Source organism: Tyto alba, unplaced genomic scaffold (assembly GCF_018691265.1).
Source record: "Tyto alba isolate M040663 unplaced genomic scaffold, T.alba_DEE_v4.0 Super-Scaffold_23, whole genome shotgun sequence".
Classification (NCBI taxonomy): Eukaryota; Metazoa; Chordata; class Aves; order Strigiformes; family Tytonidae; genus Tyto; species Tyto alba.
In genome coordinates, this window is record NW_024881297.1 from 16,965,458 (window position 1) to 16,981,907 (window position 16,450).

The 16,450-nt window shown below is 37.1% G+C and overlaps 2 protein-coding genes across 3 annotated transcripts in view; both read right to left on the reverse strand.

Annotated features, from left to right (window-relative positions):
- Positions 1 to 4,228: 4,228 nt before the first annotated feature.
- SLC25A31 (solute carrier family 25 member 31) lies at positions 4,229 to 10,896 on the reverse strand. Its single transcript, XM_032997840.2, is given in 7 exon segments — positions 4,229 to 5,091; positions 5,336 to 5,453; positions 5,455 to 5,488; positions 6,760 to 6,877; positions 8,551 to 8,556; positions 9,410 to 9,531; positions 10,680 to 10,896. Coding segments are annotated over 7 exon segments (792 nt in total). The 3' UTR covers positions 4,229 to 4,914.
- Positions 10,897 to 13,357: 2,461 nt separating this feature from the next.
- Positions 13,358 to 16,450, reverse strand: part of INTU (inturned planar cell polarity protein) — a 52,894-nt gene continuing 49,801 nt past the window's right edge. For both annotated transcript variants that reach the window (XM_042797151.1, XM_042797150.1), the window contains exons 15-16: positions 16,190 to 16,344; positions 13,358 to 14,236 (exon numbers count right to left, since the gene is read on the reverse strand). In XM_042797151.1, coding sequence (XP_042653085.1) covers positions 14,125 to 14,236; positions 16,190 to 16,344 — 267 coding nt within the window. In that variant the 3' untranslated portion in view covers positions 13,358 to 14,124. The remainder of the gene's footprint in view (positions 14,237 to 16,189; positions 16,345 to 16,450) is intronic.

Sequence of the window (16,450 nt, forward strand, 5' to 3'; positions counted from 1 at the left end):
GTGACGCTGCGCAATTTTGTTCCACTGGAGAGACTGAAAATAAGCGCAAACCCAACAAACCAGATTTGCGTCCCTGTCAAGAGTTTTGATGATCTACTTTGTTACTGTTTCAGTGGTCTACTTCACAACTAGAAGTTTCCTGGTGAAGGTGACATGGTATTTCCCTCTAAAACATCTAGAAGCAAGAGACGCCACTGTTAAATAAGAGTTGCTTGTAACACAACTACTATTTATTAACACAAGCAATTAACCACCTCCTTTTCCTTACTAGTACTAGGATCAGAAAGGCAAACCGGGTCCAGTCCCATCTGTGCTAGCCAGGGAGACAAATCCCAACCCGGGTTTCTCTGCTGTTTCAGAGCTCCCTGTTACAGAACCAGTTCCCAGTGATTCAAGGTATTGCAGCATCCCACTTACGCATCCCCACCTGAGGCTAACTCCTGACTGAAAAGAAACCTTGGGCCAAGAGATTATATGCAAATACTCCCGTGTAGCTCTGCAGCATCACTAAACCAGGGCCAGGAGAAATTGTGAAACCTTGCAGCAGGGGGACAAGCCATCACTGCAGAACCACCTGCAGATCTCGCATCTCAGGGAGCTGCTGCAGCAGCGTTGTTTCTGCCAGCCCAGCCATCCGGTTTCAAGCTGCAGTCAGGAACGTGGACGTGTGTGTACGTTCATGACAGCAACAAGGAAGTGCCAATGGACTTTTTATTTGCTTTGTCATGAGTAAGATGAGTTGGAGAAGAGATCGTAAGCAGGGTAAGCCAGACGCTTGAGGTATTTCATAAGTTTTCTTTGCATGCTTCAGTGTTCTACTGATTGCCCAGTCGGCAAGTATAAAAAAAATTCAGTCAAGTCAGATCAGCCAAGGTTGCCTGACCATATCCCCCCACCATCATCTGCTGCTACGGTAGCAGTCTTGGAATTGGTCTTGTCTGAGTCCCTCCAGCTTTCGCCCGTGGATTGCATCTGATTTTTTTTTAGCAGCTAAACAAATATTTGTATTAACTCAAGGTGCTAAAGCTTTTGTGTGAAACTTAATGGTTGTGGAGAAATGTTGGGAGCGCTGTTAGCCTTAACTTCTTTGAAACCAAACATTTAAACAAAGGCCTCTTAAATGCTTTCTTGGGTCCCTAAATTATCAATAGGTTTGTTTTTTACTTTCCCTACTGAAAATTTTAACCTCAGAAATAAAAATAGGAGTTTTGTCATTTATGCATGCTCTAATATCCTCAATACTGAGAAGAATCCTCATCCATTTTAATGTTTCTCAAGAAATAATGTATTAAGTGTTTTAAGTCTCTAAGTGCTTGGGTCTCTACCTTTTTGGGTTATGTTTTGGCTTAAAATGCTTCCAGCCAGACTACACTCTTCTCAATGGTGTTTGAGGGATGGGACAGAGAGAAAAGCGAGTTGCTGTATTAATGCCAATTTAAAAAAAAAAAAAAAACAAAAAACAAACAAAACCCAACATAAACTCCTTTGGTGTCATGACTTGTGCTTTAAAGTACCATGAAAACACATCAACAGGCTAGAAACAGGTTTTCTTTTTACTGTGGTTCATGTAAAAGCTGTAGCAGGCAGATACGTTCATGTAGTTACAGTGGGCTCCTCTGATAAGCTAGGGAAACTGCTGTTACCAAAATATATTCAGGTACATGCTGTAATTTAAAATACAAGGTGTAACATTTAGTATGAATAAAACGTTTAAAATTCCAAGAGGCAAGTGTTTTCTTGGATTAATTTCTTAAATAAAATGAAAACAGTGCTCTAGTTCCCTAAAAACATTACTTAATTTAGCACATGCTTAGTCACAAACCCCACCAAATGCTTTCTTAAAAGTATTGTTTGTATAACACTTAAACTAAAAATATGCTATGCAAACAATGAGATTTCGATCATGAACACTGTATAAACAGAACAGATGTTCACCCACTATTTTAATCAGATCCTGAACTCTCTGAAACATGGAGGTTAAAAATGTCCTTAATTTTGTCGTAAAGAACTAGCATTAAGGCTCCTCTGTTCCACAAAAGATGTTGGAGAACGTTCCACAGAAAAAAGCATTAAGCTCCTCTCGTGCATATATTTTCATAAAGCAGTCAACAACAGTTCCTCTATGTTGACATTCAGTCTCACTGCTCTGCACAGAAATAATAAGGACAAATCATTACTGCACTGAACTGAGAAAGAAGCTTAGGTGCCCAGCAAAATCTGTTTATTTAGTAAAGAACACTAAGGAACTTTTTCTAATGTTTCACTTACTGCAAAGGAGTGATCTGTTAACAAATAAATAGTTATCTGATGTAATACTCTGGTAGGTGGTTCCAGTAGCTATATTTAGAAAGGCTGGGATCCTTCTTCTGATGCTTCCTTTAAGTTTTACTGGGCAAGTAGAAGGCTTAGGAATTAAATGAGGTCACTCCAGTCCTAAGGGTGCTCTGAATTGTTTCAATGCTGTTAGAACTTCCACTGCTCATCTTTTTTCCCTCTTTAGTCCCACTGAAATATTTGTATACCAAGTAGATTTCAGTTCATTAGTAATCAATAGAATCATCTAAAAAATCTTAAGATGTTGACTAGCACGATCATGTAAAAACATAGGAAGGCTAAGAAGGAGCACAGTCCCGTTTTCATCTCGCCCACTTTGTTTCTGGGCATTAATTTGCTCAATGAATGACAAGAAAGCAAAAAGGAGGATTTGTTAAAGACCTCAGCACCATGTTCACTAAAACTTGCTTCAGGTGCTTACGGGTGAAGGAAAAAAAGCAGTGAATGTTAACATGCGCGCATGTGACCATTTCTGTAGAAGTCAGAGCCATGGCACTGAGCCCTCCCTTTTTCCAAGTGCAGCATGACTGCAAATCATGCCATTTCCTTCACTTTTTGAAAATTTCAACAGCAGAGTAGAGGCAGCCCAGAGGAACGTTGTGGAGCTGTTTCTCTGTACAGCAGAGCACGTGGGAAATACTCCTGCCAGCTGTGGAACTCAGCATTGTGACCACAGCAGATCTCTGCGATAGGCTGAGTAACACCAGAGTTCTGACAAAGTGGGTTTTTGTAGATGCGCTTGGTGAACTGTCAGACAATTCCTGGTTTGGAACTGCAGTCTCTTCAGGATTTGAGGACTGTATTAGGAACTCCCCTATCTTTATGTGAAATCCTACTGGAAAGAAGACGCTAGTTTTTTTTACTTAATGTTGATGATTTGACTTAAATTAGCTACATCTTAAGTCAAATCAAGATAAGGTTCTAGACTCTCTATAATGGCAGAAAGATAATCTTGCCTACTTCTAGGCCTTTGTGACATACGCTGCAGCTAATAAAGGGGTTTGAATTTTCTGATAAAGACAGTATTACCTTTTGTTACATCTTCTGTTAGCAATCAGGGTATGAGATCACTATAGATTTCCTGAACATAATAAATGCAGGAAATACATATGTGATAAATATTCACATGAATCAATATAAATAAGCCTAGTAGCATAGCTAAAAAGCATTTAAAATATTTTGGTTTGAATCGACATGAATATATGCAAATGAAAGGATGTTTGGTAATGGTTACTACTGCTTAGCTGACAGAAATCAACTTTACTGAAAGCAGTAACTGTACTGTGTGCACTATTTCAGAATGTTATCCCATCTGGCAAATACACTTTTAACTCAGAAAAAATAAAAGGTGATATATTTAATTCAGGGCTTCCTCTTGAATCAGGATAAGCATCATGATAAGGGGAAATTGCTAAATATCGTAGTGATCAGCTTTATTTGTACCTGAAGCTTCAAAAGTATATGAATGAAAGGAGAAGACCACATGAAATACATTTATACATCCACAACATATATATGCCCTCTCATTTTAATCTTTTGTGCTAGTAAATGCATTATCTTATTTCATATGTTTGTAATTTATGCTTTTGATAATCTTGATACTATTCTCTATCTTAGAGGTAAGTTAATTACCAGAAATACAGGCAGTTCTTTGGTAAGAAGCGCAGTACTTTGGAATAAAGACAGCAGTAACTCTCGGCCTACTGCTGATTAAGCAGCTAAAGCATAATCTGGAGACAGTAAAATCATATTTAGTCTGAAAAGGTCAGCAGTGTTAGTGGTGTTTGCCCACTGCAAGTGTCAAGGTTTCTGTTATGTAGGCTAGGTTACCAGAGGTATGCAGGCATTATGTAAGAATCTAAGAATCTCCTGAGATTTTCTGAAAGCACTGAAGCAAGTCCTATGCTAACATTTATTCTGATTTTCTTTTGACCTTCTGCAATACCAAGAGAAAAGAAGATACTCCTGAAACAAAATATAGAGATGTTTCTTCGGAACTAACAACTCCGTTCCATTATCAGATGGCAAAACTTAGTCAGGGCTGCAGGGAACAAGGTCCTGATTTTTAAAGAGCGTTTTGTTTTGATTTCGTGTTGAGGATGATATTCATAGCAAGAATTTATATTATTAAATGTACTTCAAATTCTACTGAACTACCTAGTAAAATTACCTAATAACTAACAAGATCCAACATGAATTGCTAATAATACACTATCATACCCGTCACATGCTGAGAAATATTTAAGATTCTTCTAAGAGTACTGATTCTGCCTCACACCTGAAGAACATCTGTGTCACAAAGATTATTTTTCTAACTGCATTAGCTGGGCTAATAAAGGATATTATTCTACCCATAAACCTGTCTTACTCCAAATATCTGGCTTCTGAGTAGGAAGAAGAAAACAGATCCTGCCTTTCTACCAAAAGCTCTCACCAAACCATGAACTGAACATACTTTTACCAGATTCCCACAATACTACTTTTTAATTTTTCTTGTCTTTCTGGAGATGTTTCCACTTCTTTTCTGAATAGTCTTGCCTGCTTTCAGGGTAAACAGCACTTCAATTAGCACATCAATCTTCAAAAATCTAGTAAGTAATTTTCAGAAGAGGATTGCAAGCTTGACTGTACCTGCAACATCATGTGTCTCCTGACAGTGTCAAAAGAATAAGACAGCATTCCTGAGCAAGCAGTCACAACTTGAGCAATGGAAAAGGAAAGAATGAGTGGAGCTTGTTTGGGATTTGGCAATAATCCCTGCAAATTAAAACAAAAATGGAAGCCTGTACAAATTCTCTAAAATGTGTTTCAAATCTAGCAGATATCAAGTATAGTTTTGATAATTTCTGTTGTTAATCTTACTGCAAAATGACTCGTCTCTTCAGTAATACAGCCTATTGAACGCAAATGATGGCAACTAACCCTCATTACGTTCATAATAAATATTTAAAATATCATGATAAAGATATAAAGCATGTGCATTTTTGTTTGTAAAAGCTACCTTAATGGTGTCATAACATCCAAACTAGGAGCTTCAGACTACAATGATTCTCTTCACTGAAACACCCAAACCCTGGTACAAGCCACGAAGTCCACCTGTCTTTGCTATTTTAATAATAGTCACCAAGTCCCTGGAATTGTTGCTCAGCAGCACCTAATATAAAAAATATACATGCACATTGTTATGATTTACAAAAGCCCTTCTCTTTAGTACAAGCTACTCAGCATGACAGACATTTAACATAAAAATGATATGAAAAACATAGTAGATCATTGTTTCCTCCACTTATGAACGAAACATAAAGAAGAAATCGAGACATGGATGGACGAAGACAGTTTATTCACACAGTGGTATCCAGTTGCTGCAACACTATCCAGTCAAATAACTACCATTCCAGTTTTGTCCTGAATCAGCAGAATGCTTATGTATGAATTCTCTTTCTCTCTCTCTGAAAATAATTTTTTTCTACATAATACCATGCTTTCACTTCCTCCCCACACATTCTTTCTCAAATTTGTTAGAATTGTTACTCGTTTCAGCTTTTCCATGTAGTGGAAACACTAGACACAGGCTCCGACAAGGTTAAAAAAATCCACTTTTTATATCTGTAGATTCTTCATCTGTTTCCACATTCCACAGGTAACTACACCCAAGCTCTTACGATTCTCTACAGGTGAAAATACAGAAAGCAATAAACTGATCTTTGAAGGAAGAAATTCAGATACTGAAGGTATCATGAAAATAGTAATTCAGCCCAAGTACAGGGCACAGAAAGGAATAGGTGGAGCCAAGCAGCGAGTTCCTGGGATGACTCTGCACAGCAGAGACAGCAGTTAGGGCTAACTAGGCCCATTGCAGGCAAATCAGGAAAGTCAACAACAATATAGAAAGCAGAGATTTCTTTCTCTCTGCTGCAAAGCCTTCCAGACACTTTTTTCAGATTAATTTTATCTGTTTCAATTAATGAAACAGACATCTAGAGACAAATATTACCCAAAATCTTTGTGAAAATCTAGAGTTGATATTCTTGAGATAGAAGAGGATGGTTATTAGCTCTTTAAATGACACTCCATAAAACCATAGGTTAGCAAAAATTAAATTCCTCTAGTTTCTGGTATCCAAAGTTGGCAAAATTCAGTTAAACTTTTCCATACAGAATCTAATAATAATGCAAAACTTCAAGAGCTATGCTATAGGACTACTTCCAAAGAATCCTCTTTCACTTACCTTCATCCGCCACTTTTCAATAAAGATCTTACATTTCTTAATACTTTTAAGTTCGTAACTGTGCAATGGTAGATTTTTAAGTGGTAGAAAGAATTCTAATCCTGTTGAATATGGATCTACCTCTAAAATGAAGTAAATATAAACAACCTGAAGCATATCAGATAAAACTGGAACTGCCATTTAAGAGATTTCATTACCTTTCCCAGTACTAGCAGCTAAATGAGCTCGTGTGAAAGCTAACGGCTACACTACACACATGGGTTCTGCTTCTGCTGCTCCGCCAGAAGCCAGGTTTGCCAAAAACCATTTCCAGAACTGAAACATAAAAAATTGCTGTATACAGTTATGAAAATACAGTATTACAATACTGTAATACTGACCTTTGCTGTAGATACTAAATGATCCTTTAAAGCACGAAGGGCAAGATCTATCTAAAACATTGTATTATTTACAAAATAATAAAGAAACATGGCAGCCTCAGAATAAGACCTATACCGGGGTATTTCGAAATTTCCACTTGTAAAGATTCCCTGGCTATTCTTACATTTATTAAAAAATATTTATAGGCTGTTTTACTTGTCAACTTCTGAATTACACAGTGCTCATGATCTAGATAGCAGATAACATCTTTCTCATCTATAACCATGCAGTCCTCCATAACAGTTGGCCTGTGTATCTCCCTGATACAATTGTGCATCAACTCTCCATGATGGGGGAGTGGGGAAGCAGAAAAATCGATGTACTTGCATCGTGGCCCATACTGTTTACCAAATAAGAAGATAATCATAGTAGAAAAAACATTTTGCAGAACATTTTTAGGTGGTGATATTGGACATAGCTTTGTGGACTTAAACAGCATCACAGAACATCTTGTGTAGTAAATGCAGACCAGGTCGATGTATCCCAAATCACTTTTTATTTGCTGGTTCAGTAACAACAACACTGTAGCTGTAGTAATATGAAGTCCAGCATAGCTTAACCACCCTAATATTTTATTAGCAGTACAGAAAGCTTTGCAACCTGCCCTAGCTCATGTTGTGGCGTGAACTGTTGCTAGTTGTAGTAAGCAAGCAGGAGAGGGGGCAGCCACATATCTGAAGGTGCTTGACTGTGCCAGTATTACCTTCAGTACCAAGTGTCTGGCACATAGATGTAGCCTGTCGTCTCTAAGAGAAGTTCTCTTGCAGTTTACAATCTAAAGGTTTTAGTAATTACTATTTTTTTAAAAGATAATTGAGCTAAGCCAGAACTAATGCATGTAACCATATTGTCTTCCCCATTTCCTATCCTGCACAAAACATGGAGGAAAGCATCCAAAGACCCTGAGCTTCAACAATGGATATACTACTTTGCTAAATACAATACTTCTAAAGAAATTAATTTTGAGTGCTATTCATGGAATGTTTATGAAATTTCAGTGACAATCTTATACACATGTAAGCCATCTGGAAACACTTCTAGGGGACAGAAAGGAGATTTGAAGAACTATAAACATTGTGTTATTTACATCATGCATGTTTTACTTCTTCCACAGTAAGAAAAGAAAGGAAATGGCAACCTTAAACTCTTTACATACAAAATCACTGTAATTGAAAAAGGACTGCTTAAGAATTTGCATGCAATACTAGGAGATTAATCAAACTTTAATGACTGACAGCATTCCTCCTGGTCAGCACCACCAGAAAAGCCTGTGGCAAGAAAAGTTTCTGGCGCTGCAGTAAAAAACTGTCAACAAGAAGAAACACAGAACATTGGATTTTTGTTTAAATTATCAAAACCTAACCAAAGAAATACTAAAAGAGATAACCTAAGACAGGCACAAATAAAGCAGATTTCCCAGCTATTTTCACATTAAACAAATTAAATACAAATAACTTTTTTTCTATTCTGCTGATACAAATGAATTTTATGTAATCTGTCAAATGCCAACATCAACATTTCACATTCCAAGACCAAGATTTCTTGTAATTAAATCCATAGGTGTAGACCTCTGTCTTTCAAGAATCCATCCAAGTTAAGGTACTTTTCCTCAAGTATATGGAATTGCAAGGTAAGGCAGCATAGCCCAAAAGTTTAATGGCCTTTTTGAACCATAACCTAAAACTGTTTCTTTTCTGGTTCATTGTACAAAACTAAGTCCTTAAAATACTCTAACTATTCATAAGTATGTTTCTAGCTTTGCATGTAACAAGAAATCAGTTTTCAGTGTTAAGTATTACTTATCTATGGCAGTAATATACACTTTAGTATCTGTAAGTTTTTTCTGACACATACTAATGATTATCAAGAAAATAATGTGAAAAAATTAAAATGAGAGACTTCTGCTTGAGGGACACAACCTAAGAACTTCACACATTAGAATGAAAGCAGCTGTAATTTCACGTGAGTGAAATTCAGAACATAAAGGTTTTTGAGACTAGAGTACAGGTTAATGCAATCTTAATTGTAACAACATAGTAATTGTGGGTTTTAACAAATCCTGGGAACATAGGTGTCTGAGTCCAAGATTTTTAATATCCATCTTAATACTTGCATCAGTTAACTCCAAAATAATTACATGTCCTGAACAAAACCTTGAAAATTCTGACTGCAGTTATAAGCAGTTATTACATGCACCTCACAGAGTTATTAATCATCAAAGATCAAACCCCACATTTCATTACCTTCAACAGTAAGCTATGCAGTAAGATATGGTCACTGTTCCTATTTTTATAAAATATGCTCATTACAAAATCTTATCAATATACCACCACTAATTATCAACCACACTGAGAGAAAGAACTGCACAGCTCTTGACCAGATCCAGTTTTTTTATTAAACAGAACTAATATGCAAGAGATTATTTACCTGTTTATCCACTCTGGACATGAAAATCTGTTTGTGTTTGCCCTTGAAAGCAAATTTTAGAGCCAGTGTTGGGAAATACCAAATAACATCTGCCAAATTGCCATGCCAAAAGCTGAAAAATCCTACAGAAAAAGAAATAGACCTTTAAAATAACATTTCCAAAGTTTATAGTACACCAAATACATTCTATGATGTTCCTTCTGTTGTTTCTGCTCTGGTATGAGCTGTAACAAAGGCCAAAAATGTTCCTTTTCAGGCCCTTTATTTTCAGGCCTTTGGTACTGGAAAGATGGATTTATTCTGACACCAACAGATGTATGCATTTGGTGTTAGCACAAGAGAATCTAAAACTGCAAGTGAAGCATCAATAATGCTGAGAAATAGTAACATTTTCAACTTCCTTGTCTCAAACATTTCTAAGACTGGGGATACCTATGTAAACTGCAGTTTGGAAACTGCAGAATAGAAGAGTATTTCACAGAACTGCGTAGGAATTGTTTTCCTGAAGTAGCCTGCCTCTGCATTTTTGCTTCTATAGGGGGTGCTCACACTCTATATTAAAGCAACGATCAACCGTTTACACAGGTATCAGAAACTTGTTAGCTCTTTTGTAATTTCTTCTTTTAAATAAAAGAAAGGATCCTTTTGGACACAAAGATAAATGCATAAGAAGCTAAATGGAGCTGAGGAGGTAGTGCAGGAGCAGATCTTAAGTGGATTTTGAGAAAAAAAGTATGTGAAGATGTTCACAGATATTGGACTGGCTGTCCATGTTAGACTTTGCTAAGCAGCGACAAGGGGAATCTCTGAAATGTGTAGCCATGCTCTTTATTCACACTTCTTAATTTTCTTGTGTTACTGTGGATGAAGGCAAAGACTCCTTAAAGACAAAGAAAACTCAAAACTGGGTTTTTATTTCTTCTTTGATTATGCTTTTCTATACATTAATACGAGGATGCCATCTAAATGCTGCTTTTGTAAAATTATCACAAGGACAACGTTAGGGGTATTTTATCATGTCCACAAATACCAACTAGCATGACTTTGCTACCACTAAATAAATTAAAAAAATCCTGTGGGCAAATACCCAGAAGCAACCCCCTCCTCACCACCTCCTCCGCCTGTATCTGTACTCCTTTGAATGCCTGCAGCCCACAATGGATGCTCCATCACTGTTGCTTCAAAGGTGTTTCTAAAAGCTTTTGTTTTTGCAAGATTTGGGGGAGGCAAGGCAAGGCATGGGGACAGGGGAGGAGCCCAGGGTCCCCACCTTGCTCCCTGGGGATGAACAGGAAGCAGTCCACCATGGCCTTGTACTGCTGGTCTGTCTGGATCTGTTTGGACGAGGCCTGCACCTGCAGCAACGGCTTCACCTGCTCGACAGGCACCACCGCCATCTTGGAGATAGTGCCTGCCACACCAGCAGCCAGCACGTCCTTCCCAAAGGAAATGGTGTCGTAGAGGCTCTTGCCCTGTGGGGCTGCCATGGCGCATGGCACCACCCCAGCCGCCTCCCTTGCTCTTTCCTCCTCTTCTCCAAAAGCATGTGGCTGGCACACACCAAAATGGCTTCTTTATCCTCAAAAATTAAAAGTTCATGGTCTCAGGGTACCCAGGAGCTGAGCCATGAGGGGCAGCTGGGTATGGAAACCGTGCCATTTGCTTCTGCTCCATGGATCCATGCGAGGGAGGGCCAGCCTCCCTGCGCCGCAGGCAGCAAGCTTTTGAGAGACCTCAGGAGCTTTCCAGAAGCTCCTGTCAGCTGTGGGAACTGGCCCCTCTCCCACAGCCAGGAACAACGTAATAAAAAAACAGGTAACAAAGGGTGGTTGTTGATCATACTGAATTACAGGTTAATAAACGTTATATATGTCAAGTAAATTAATTTTAGTCATGTTATTTATACCCATTCCATTGTGGGTCAGAAGTACCAATTACTTCTAGATTGCTGATAGCATTTTATTTTTTCTTTACCTCCCCTACATCTCCTAACTTTATGACTAAGGAAGGCATGAAACACCATTATTTGTTCAGTCAAGTTGTTTTAATTGTTGATGTTTTTAAATGCTTTTGTTTCTTGCATTCTCTTGACATTATTTTTAACCCTGGTGCTCCATTGATTTGTTGTACATTACATTGCTTTGCTCAGTTTTTATAAGTAACAATTTAGAGGCAAAAGAAATTAATTTCTTTTGAGCCTTAATACAACCATTTTAACTCCTTCAGTAGCTTCTCCATATCTGTTCCTTTTAACATTTATTCTATACACTGATTCACAGATAAAATCTTCCTGAAAATTACAAAGCTACAAGATTTGTATCAGATACTTGATAAAAATCTGTATTCTGTGGGAAATTAAATCCTATGATCCTTTGGGACTGTTTTTAAACATACTCTTAAAAATCTGCAAAATACAGTCTCTGCTCAGTTGACTAACAATGTAACCCATACAACTCTCCTTAAGTGTAGTATCAACACAATTAATGCAAATTTTGCAACATTTTGTTGGTGAAGTACACGAGTATAATAGACTTCTTTGAGTATGAAAGTTGTATCATACCTGGATGCCCTTAATTCTGTTTAAGGTATAGTTTCTTGTGAAGGAGCAAGCCAGTCTAAACTGCTGATTGGTACTGAAGGAGTCCCACCTTCCTTCAGTTCTTTTCTCCACACACATCTACATACTTGCACTGTTTCTTCTACATTGACTCAGCTGTGTGTTTGGTCCAGCTGCGTCAACTGACTTTAGGTCATTACACTGGCAATAGAGTAACCCAGGACAGACTAAATGCAAGGATCTAGACAAAGGTTAGCTATCCTCTTTTTAAAGCATTCCAATGTTTTCTTTTTTTTTTTTTTAGCATTCAAACCATCTAGCCCAGGGCATTAAAATATTGAAATGAGACAAACAGCAGAATTATCCTTTTCCATACAGATACTGATGTGCACACATACAAAGGTTCTGCAAAAGCTGTTAAACCTGCTAAAGGCAGTGCAGCAAAGACTGCTTGCTTTTCTACATTCCTTCTTCCATCTACAGCAAAATCTAATATTCAAACCCCATATATTTTAGGCTTTTAAAAGGTACTGTTCAGATGTCATCCATACTATGACATACTTCTATTTTTCAAACAGTAAATCTCACATCAATTGATTTACAAATGGGGAACAAATTTAAAGCACTACTTCTGTAATTCAGTTTTGCATGTCTTAAACTGAAATACCATCTATTTCTCATCTTCTAGGAACCGTAAATTCTGGAGAAGGCTGATTAACAAAATCTTCAATTATATGCTTAAATTTCAGGCTTATGACTTCTACTGCTTGGAATTAAAGCAACTGTTGAGTGTTTCAAGAGAAGCTGTAAATCACTCTGTGAGAGCAGGCAGTTACAAGCGTTTGATTGACTATTTCCAAACTACTCCAAACACTGTAATTTACTAGTGAAAACACGATCTAAAGATTTGGTCATGAGAACCTATGGAACTGAATTTATTTTCCTGAATATTTAAACTTTTTGATCCCATTGTTTAAAATGTAACTTTAGTCATGCATTTTATGAAAAGCACTCATGAAAACAAGTAGAAACAGCAGAAAAAATGAAAAAATGCATTGTTGACACGAAACATGATGAAATGCTATGCAGATGACCACATCTAAATGTGCTGGCTAGGGCAAAAAGACCCCAAAAAAGCTTACATTTTAAACTACACTTTAGTAAAAAAAGCTTTAGGACCAGCTGGTCTGTAGATTACAAACATTTAAACAATTGTAGGAAAGCTGAATTTTGCAGGAAAATTATGATTTTGCAAACATCTTGCTTTTTACAGATGAATTTTTGGAATATCCAGATGTAATTTGTGTAAGATTTAGCTAAACAAATGTTGTTTAAATAAACAGAAGAGAAAATAAGTAAAAAAACCCCAACAGAATAACACTTTACTGGTCTTTGACAAATGTACATTTTTTATTATGAAATTCTGAATATAAAATAAGCTGAGTCCATGCATAGGTCATAAAATCATCATCCCCCTGCCCCCCGTGTCTTCTTTTGTGCCTTCAAAATTGCATTTTAACAAACATGAGTATTATTTATAGTTAAAACTCATGAAATCAAAGAAAACATCAACCACAATATAGTCCTTGAGTGTGCAGGAGACTATACTGGCAAAAATGATAAGCGATTAGTTTTGTGTCGCTAAGTGCCATGAATTGGCTAAAAGATTTCTTTCTGTTTTGATTAACACAATGTTACCGAAAACTCAGTATTTTTCATGCCTAGAGGCGAAAAATGTTAATTATTTGGAAAACTTTTTTTTTTTTCCCTCCATCACCAATTGCCAGATATTCAGAGAATACTTTGAGGTTATCAGCTTATCATTTTACATGGCATATTATACACTGAACAACAGTGAATGTAAAAATTATGTGATGTTTTCATATAATAAAGTTATAATCAGGATAAATAATTCAACAGTATATAAAAATAAGAACTTTGGTTCTCTGAAATCTTTTTAAGTATTCAATTGATGAGATCATAAGAATCATCACTCAAGTTTTACCTCTGTCATAACACAAGGTAACTACTGTTTTAAAGAACATTTCAAAGATAAGCCATGGGTGGGCACCACAACTGACTTAATTTCTCTTTGTACTGAAGTACTTTAAAGAGATGATGACACTCTGCAGGATGGCTGAACGCTCAGGAAGCTCATCTATGTAGCTAAGCCAAATGACAGTTTAAAGGCCAGTTCAACAGCAGCTTCTGTGACTGAGTCATGAAAACAGACATAACACTCCTGAGGTTTTGGATCTAGAATGAGTCTCCTGGAAAAAAATGAAAGAAAAAAAAAATTATCATCTGTGTCAGCTTTTTCTCAACTGTTTGATATATTTTGGTTGTACTCTGAGGTTTCAGTAAGATGTTAAAAAGAACTGGTGTGTAAGACAGCTAGCAAATGTCTGTGTGTCTCCAGTACTATCTTACTACTTTCAATACATTAGATTTTTAAATCAAGTTATTCTCTGTTCAGTTTTCTGAAGACTGTATGTAAAAACTCTTCAGGTTTTCAGGATCTATTTGTATAGGTGTGTTTGTAGTCATCCAACCTTCTATGCTACAAGCTGCAATCAAGGTACTTGGGAGCAAGCCCAGTATTCACATATTTACTAATTTCTAAACTTAATACATCTGGGTAGGTACATTTGCACATGCCAATCTAATAAGGTCTTTCAGGGAAAAAGCTGAAGTAAGAAAGCTGTTAATACCTGTGCATAACTGTGTGTAGCATTATATCATAGCATATAGCTCTGCAAACTGCCCCTGATTTAACGTTTGATAATGCAGAGTGAAAAATTATTTTTAAAAGGTATCAATAGCAGCATAAACATTTTTAAATGTTTAAATTAAAGATTTTAATTTTTCCAACCCCAAGGATACCACACAAACTGCACTTACGTACATTCATGGTGAGAAACAACTGTTTTTCTTTTTTCTCTTTAAACATCTGACTTGAAGGCAAACAGATTGAACAAAAGCTCTGATAGAGAATTTTTACACTATTATTCCTGGCCAGTATAGTTGCCTGTGGATTATGTTTCCTTTCACTATATCAGGGAAAACCTCTTAAGCCATATTCAGAAATTTATTTTGCTGTTTTCTGTTTTTCCTATTTGCGCAATAGTTCAATTAGTCAAAATTTGTAACTTAATGAATTAATCAAGCCTAACTACTTATCTTCCTTTCACCCCTTGTCTATACTGAGTTTCTTCTTCATACGGTGAAAGCATAGCTTCCACTTAACTGGGTATTTGCATTTTTCTTTCTATTTATCTAGTATGAATACCAAATATAGAAGATGAATGTAGAAAAGGAAACATCCTGTTGACTACTACTACTGTGACTGTCTGCTTACTGCAGCTTAAATGTCAACAGCACAAAATACAGTAGATGGAGAAAAGAATAACATATGAGAAGTAGCAGCTACAGATTAGGGCTTACTGGCTTGGATTTAACCAATCACAATATATGATACATTCTGAGTTTTGAAGTAATGATACATACTACTTGCTCATTACACCTAATTTTAATTGCTTCAAAAAGTGTATTTTAAAAATATTTAATGCCTAGGGCAGTGTGCTGTGCTGTCATGCAAATAAGGCTTAGCCATGTACCAATAACTGTATGTATCATTAAGAAAATAAGTTTAAATAACAACACAAATCATAATCAACTTATGATGATAGCGGCAGAATTTCGAAAGCAGACTGAGGAAACAAACCTCCCTTTCTGAAATATCTCGAACAGACTGGGAGGTTGATTCGATCTTCCTGATGAAAGAAACCCACCCAACCACGCGCTACAACTGTTCACCTTACTTCTTTGTATCAAGGAGTCAGCATTACGCATGGTGGCAAGACAGGTGGGGTTTACTTGCAAAGCAGGGAACGGAGCAGTCAGAAGGAGCACAAGGAGCACAAAGAAGGTGCAGGGTGTTAAGAGTGTGACTACAGCACTTCAGTGTGTCTGCCTCGCACGGTGTGGCACCGCAAAGGCTGCCAGCGCTGTGGTGCCAATGTGCTGGCACGCTGCTCAGCTGAGAGAACGCCTGTGTTTTACAGCACACCAGTGCAACTTCCGAGGCCTCAAACCAACACTACCTCAGCCAGCCAGCTCAAGTATTCCTGCAACGTGCTACAGTTAAACTTCTTCTTAAAGAATACAGTGGGCATATTCAAAGTGGAAAACTTTGGGAGAAATACATTTGTCTTTAAACTCACCCCACAACCCAGTAATTCATTGTTGGTGGTGGTTTCTTCTGATCAGTCCAGTTATCAGGAGAGCATTCAAACAAAACTCCATGTTCTCTTACCAGATCGAGGTCCTCAGCTTCCTTACTAAGTTCTGAAATCCCACAGCCTGCTTTTTTCTTTTTCTGTAAAATAATCGGTGAAATGCTAGTATACAATAAAATATTTTGACATAAACACTACCAAATATAAGTATGTGGATTTCTTTAGGAATCTCTGAAGAATGACATT